Source organism: Morchella importuna (genome assembly GCF_003444635.1).
Source record: "Morchella importuna strain M04M26 chromosome Unknown Morimp01GS006, whole genome shotgun sequence".
NCBI lineage: Eukaryota > Fungi > Ascomycota > Pezizomycetes > Pezizales > Morchellaceae > Morchella > Morchella importuna.
The window spans coordinates 394,818-400,939 of record NW_025763403.1 but is presented as its reverse complement, the minus strand read 5'-3'; the positions used below and the strand labels follow the sequence as shown (position 1 = coordinate 400,939).

The 6,122-nt window shown below is 51.1% G+C and overlaps 2 protein-coding genes across 2 annotated transcripts; both read left to right on the top strand.

Moving 5' to 3' along the window:
* Positions 1–1,025: 1,025 nt before the first annotated feature.
* On the top strand, positions 1,026–1,307 carry LAJ45_02996 (uncharacterized protein; the record flags this gene model as incomplete). The annotated part of the gene is made up of 1 exon (XM_046112586.1): positions 1,026–1,307. One exon carries the CDS (start codon positions 1,026–1,028, stop codon positions 1,305–1,307), a length of 282 nt encoding a protein of 93 aa, XP_045974075.1.
* A 3,001-nt stretch (positions 1,308–4,308) lies between these two features.
* LAJ45_02995 (uncharacterized protein) lies at positions 4,309–5,841 on the top strand (the record flags this gene model as incomplete). The annotated part of the gene is made up of 1 exon (XM_046112585.1): positions 4,309–5,841. One exon carries the CDS (start codon positions 4,309–4,311, stop codon positions 5,839–5,841), a length of 1,533 nt encoding a protein of 510 aa, XP_045974074.1.
* Between the last annotated feature and the right edge of the window lie 281 nt (positions 5,842–6,122).

Sequence of the window (6,122 nt, the reverse complement as noted above, 5' to 3'; positions counted from 1 at the left end):
CTAATACACGGGCAACGTTGAGAGCTGCATGACCCCTTACAAGTGCAGGGTAAAGAGGTCTAGTTACGTCAGCTATAGAATCACCTATTGAAGAGAGTAGAGCCAACGTATACCTTGCCTGTTTTTCGCTCATAAGTTAATTTGGCAGCCATGAGAATAGTAATTTTTTCGTCTGATCGTGTTTCGTCAGGTAAAAAGGCAACCGTCGAAGGTAAGAGCCCCATTTCCTGCCTACTACAATGGCGGGAAATAATTACAAATTCGCTCCAAAGGATAAAACTGTCCTTTCCTGCAGTGTCAACAATTTTGCATATCAACCTTTTGCTGAATGTTGTGAGACGATTCCCTGCAGGCATCTTCAAAGTCAACAGAGAACCGATATTGAACACGGGCAAGTTAATTTTGGATGCTTCTCGGTCTACCATAGCTTGACGTGACTTGGATGTTTCAATACGAACGATTTGGTCAATGTCGTTCCTGCTACTTTGTTCAAGTATGTATTGAGGATTGTTATAATTTGCGGATAATAGAAGTATTTCGAATCGATAGATAGTGAATCATCACCAGGGCTGGCCATATTCGAGGGCCCATCATGAGCTGTATCATTATCTGTCAGATATAAACGTAAGACAATATATTCCAATTTTTGACTTACTCATTTGTTGTGAGTCTTCATCAATAATAGATGTATTCGCACGATCATAGAATAAAATAGGTGTGGATCGCATTAGTTGACCAAATACAATTTCGTAGGGTGCACGTTTAGTAACAGCGTGCTTTTGACTGTTCATTGCCAATACGATTTCCGGAAAGCGCGGTTTGCCAATTGATCGATTGGTTGTCTTGTATCCATGCTGCAAGCTTGTCCTTCAATACACTATTGGCTTGTTCAATCAAGCCCTGGCTTTGTGGATGCCGGGCACGTCCATTAATAATCTGATATTGGTCAGCCGGTGGGGTCAGAGCTCCTGGTGGCGTGCTAGAGCTATGGCAACCTGCTGGGGTAGAGTCAGAGCTATGACAACATGCTGGGGTCGAGTCAGAGCTATAGCAACCTGCTGGGGTCGAGTCAGAGCTCCTGGTGGGGTGCCACAGTTATGGCAACCTGCTGGGGTCGCGCCAGAGCTCCTGGTGGCATGCTAGAGCTTTGGTACAGTTCTAGGATCGACTCAGAGCTCCTGATGGTCAGAGGTATGGCAAACCTCCGGGTCGAGTCAGAGCTCCTGGTAGCATGTCACAGTTATGGCAACCTGTTGGGGTCGATCCAGAGCTATGGCCACCTCCTGCGGCTGACCCAGCGCTCCTAGTGTTATGGTAGAACGCTGTTCTCGATTTAGGGAGAGCAGGAGCAGATTAGAACTCCCGGGCTGTTGCTAGACTGCTAGGGGCACATAGGAGCTGGTGTACTTCATTGGTGTCGATTGAGAGCTGCCAGGAGAATACTAGACCTGCGAGCCTGTGCCAGAGTATTGGGATTGATTCAAGGCTTTTTGGGGTGGGTACTGTAGTGGACCATAAAAAAAAACGGCGTTGGCAAATCTATCTCTTTTGGACTATAAACTATGCGGCGCTCTCCTCACTATCTCAATACAGGGTATACAATAGCTTGGTAAGCGCGAGATAAACAACCGGGTCCTTACACTCTTACCTCCTATTAGGCTATGCCAATAGGTACAGTAAGCGGACAGACCTCTTCCCCATTAAGTGGGCAATAGCAGACACAAGGCCCACACCCGCTGAGGTTATCAATAATATATTCGAACTAAAACACCGAGTCTCATGGTTATTTCAGATGGCACCTAGGATCGAACCCTAGTACCATCGATTATACCTCAGATGTTTACCGCTACACTAGGTAGCAATAATTGCATGCAACTGTTGTATCATAGGAGGTACGGTACTGATCAGCTACATCAACTCCAACTTTGTAGATATTGTATGCAAGTATTATTAGGGGTATGAGGAGCTGAATTTGCTGCTGCCGGCCGTGATATATTTCGTTTGCTGCTGCTGAATTTGTACTTTTTGCACCAGGATGCCATCGAGATTTCGAAGCTCTATCTTTTAAGGAATGGATCGTAGACATCATACTGGCTAGTGCGCTATCAATCCAAAGCAGACAGCCTACACCATCCTTAACTACTCCAGATTGGAATTGATACTCAAGTTTTGATTTCTTTGTGACTGCTTTGAACTCGTCCGGATACCCCTTTAAATTCGCCTTTGCTGTACCGCAACCACCGACTCCCATTCGCCTTAGCTCCGCCACCAGAGGTACAGTGGTGAAATAATTATCCATGTACACATTCCAGGCTTTACTGCGGTGCTTGAGATATAGGCATCGCACAAGATTGTGAACCATTTTAGTTGTATTAGAGAATTTTTCTGAAGATAAATTTGCGGATTCCATTGATACTGGATCGAGACCATCGGTATTGAAGCTTGGGTGAAAATCCCACACAAATCCTTTACTAGTATCAGCAAGCGCAAAGAATTTGTATCCCATTCTAATTAGCTTATTTGGCATCTTAGTTATGTGAATTGATCTTCTACTAGTAGTAAATAGGATCATTGCTTCGTCAACCGTAACGTTGGATGACGGAATACAGTTCCGCCGAGATACTCGACGGACGTGGTTTACGAGTGGGTCAATTTTACCATGCCAGGATTCTGTCTCATGCTCGGGATCTGAGATGTGGAAATAACGCCGGATCTCTTCAAATCTCATTTGACTCATACAGGCCGCAGTTGGTAAACCGTCACGAGAAAGTAGCCGGCCGTCCCTCCTCCAGTAATATGCTGTCGACAGTCCCAAACAACCCATATGAATAATGATTCCAAGCAAAATACAGATCTCGCCGGCTGATACAGGTTGCCATCTACTTTTCCGGGCAATATTTCCATTCCCATTGATTTCCATTTGCCTCTCTGCATACTGGTTGGTGTTCGTCACTATGACGTCAATGATATCATCAGAAAAGTACAGATTGAAGATATCAAACAGTTTAAGGGAGCTGAGAGAATGTAGGGCCCGTGGCAGTGTATTGTATGCTTCGTGTACAGCTTGCGGTAAGATTATTGTAGAAATATGGGAGGAGTCCTATTGGCTTGCCCAGCCACAGAAACCCTGTTTTTAGACCCCTGTTTCTACAATAATTTTACCTCTCGCTGTAAAGGAACTGAATGTTCTAGGAGCTCGAAATCTGGGAGTTCAGGGAGCGATAATTGGAGCGCCGAGGCCGAGTGATTTTTCGTGATGTGGCTTTTTTTTTGACTTAGCGGCGGGTTTAGAAGTGACTGAAGGAGACTGATTCTGCTGAATATCTTTGTGGCTCTCCTTGGTACCGCCTGCCGGGGTTTCTGCCCTCTTATACTAAGTTTTGGTTTTATTGGGGTAGAGATTGAGGCTGGGAGTGAGTGGGTGGGAGGTATTTTGATGGAGGGTGAAGATGGCTTTTGAGAATGTCTAATAGATGGCAGGACATCTTTCAGGACAGTGGGTAGAGAGACATTATAGTTGACATTCAGGTTTCTCGGTCTTAGTGCTCTACCTTCCATGGGAAGTAAAATATTACTGATATCTTGAGAACACAGTCAATAAAAACTTCATCTCAACAGTTCACTTTTCCCATATGTTATATATCTATTCAAGGATGAAGAAATTTTCGAGACGCCACAGAATTCTCAATTGCCATCTATAGATCCTTATTCTTATTAATTCGGTGAGTAATGATAGTCTGGTGGTTGTGGAATCGTTGGGAGGCGGTCGCCACGGTCTAGGGGATAGTACCCCTTCCCTTGGTTGCCCGATTCACCTGGATCGATCCTGAGAGCCTGTGACCCTGACGCCCTTCCAGGATGCGGTACAGCACTGGCTGCATATCCGGGCAGGAACAGCACAGACGATTACAGCCTCTGTTGGGCCAAGGTCAAGACTCGATCGAGTGACAGCCCGTGATATCCTCCATCATGTTACCTAATGTGCCAAGACCCCCACCTCCCACTCTCTGTCACCCAACCAACCAGAGGAGGGGGGCGGTGCTGCAGATTTGTCAGCGCTCTCGTATACGATAGATGAGATATATAGCGAGCCAGCGAACGACCGGGAATACATTAGAACTCGCTTAACCGCCGTCCGTATACAGACTGCACCTACTAGTCGAGGCGGTACTACATCCACGGTCCAACTACAAAGGAGGCGCCATTCCACCAATCCCCCCCCTTCCCCGCTCCCCCGCTTCCCCGCTCCCCCGCTCCCCCGCTCCCCCTCTCCCCCGGGCGGGATAACCCCCCCCCCCCACAACAACCATGACCACCGCCCACCTCCTCACCTACCTCCTCCCCATCACCTCCACCAAGCTCGGCCGCCTTACCACCAGCGCGCACCGCCCACACCAAAACTTCCACGACCCCCTCCCGCCACGCCCCAGCACCACCGAAATGCACACCGCCCACCACACCAACTTCCGCGAAACCCGCACCTTCACCAAGCGCTCCCGCCTCAACGTCGGCCTCGCCGACCTCCTCTCCCTCCGCTTCACCACCACCTCCACCGGCGCCGCCACCCTCGCCGCGCCACAGACCACCACCAGCGACCTACAGAACTCCGACGTGTGGTTCGCCGAGGCGTGTGCGCAGCCCGAGACGCAGCGGTGGATGCAGGCCGCCGCGAAGCGCGGCGACAGCGTGTACCTCGTTGTCGGCATCCGCAGCGCGTGCAACGCCACGCTGACCTCCGAGCGCGCGGGCGGCGGGAGTATGGGTGTGCTAGCGGTTGTGCCAGGGACGGCGCTGGTGCCGCCGGAGGCAGCGGTGGGGGGGCGGTGGGGCGGCGAGGGGGAGGTGGGGATGAAGGCGGTGGGGGAGGTGGTGTATGCGGTGCTGTACCGGAAGGTTCGGCTGCGGACGGTGTTTGCGAAGAGTGTGGAGGGGGCGGCGGTGCTGGAGGGCGGGTGCAGGTGGAGGGAGGTGTGGGATTGGACGGTGTCGCAGAGGGAGAGGCAGGGGGGTTCTATGCGCTCGCCGTGGATGGGTCGTTTGCGCTCGCCGTTGACGGGTAGCTATATTCCTCTCAAGGGTGAGGACGTGGGTGGCCGGGGTGAAGAGGTGGACATGGGGATCTCCGGTGGCGGCGGGGATGGGGCGCTAGATGCGCTGTTGGAGAAACTCAGGACAGAGAACCCGAGTCTTAGACAGCAGCGGCGTCGGGCGAGGGTCCGGGCCCAGAGGAGGGCTCGCATAGCGGCGGTGGAGGGAGAAGGAGGAGTAAAAGAAGGAGAAGAAGAAGAAGGAGAGGAACTGTCTTTTTGCATTCTATCTGAGATAGCGCGCCGTAGGGTGAGGCCTGGGCAGTTGAACCCCGTCGCCGTCCCCCCCGATTGTGATGCGCCAAAGTCGGGGCCGGAGCGGCCACAGAGGACCCTATCCGCCCTGGAGAAGGTGATCGCCGAGAAACATCACAAGATCGAAATTAACATGTTGCCATTCCCATTCCCGGAGGATATTGGGTGGTCGCGCCCTGCCATAGCAGAGCGGCGGCCACAGAGGACCCGACCCGACCTTGTTAAAGCGGTCGCTGAGAGACAGAACACGATCAGCAATGACATGTGGCTATTTCCAGGGCAGGACGATATCCAGAGGTCACGTCCTGTCATACCAGAGGCGCCCCCTCTTCCGACGCAGGCGGATATGGGGGCCCCGCCCGTGCAGGAGGAGGGGGAAGTGCACTGGGAGGCATCGCTGGACGACGACGAGTGGTGGGTTGTAGAGGAGGATGTGGAGGAGGAGGAGGAGGAGGATATCTATTCCCTTATATCTGATGGTGAGGGATGGCAGTTGTAGTACGTACATGTACATGTATTGATAGATTAACACCTCCGCCACGTGCACGCGACAATCGATGTTTCTATCCGCTGCGTGGGGATTTTTGCTAGATAGGAGATGAGTAACGTACAGACCTCTGGTGGGGATTATACATAACCGAGAAATAAAATTGTGGGCGATTCTTCCTTCTGCTAGCTCAGGAGCCCAGTCCTCAGTGGCATGAGGTCTAGATCTATAGAGAATTCAACATACCCATATCCATACCCATGCCCATGGCCAGCCCTAGGGTACAGACAACA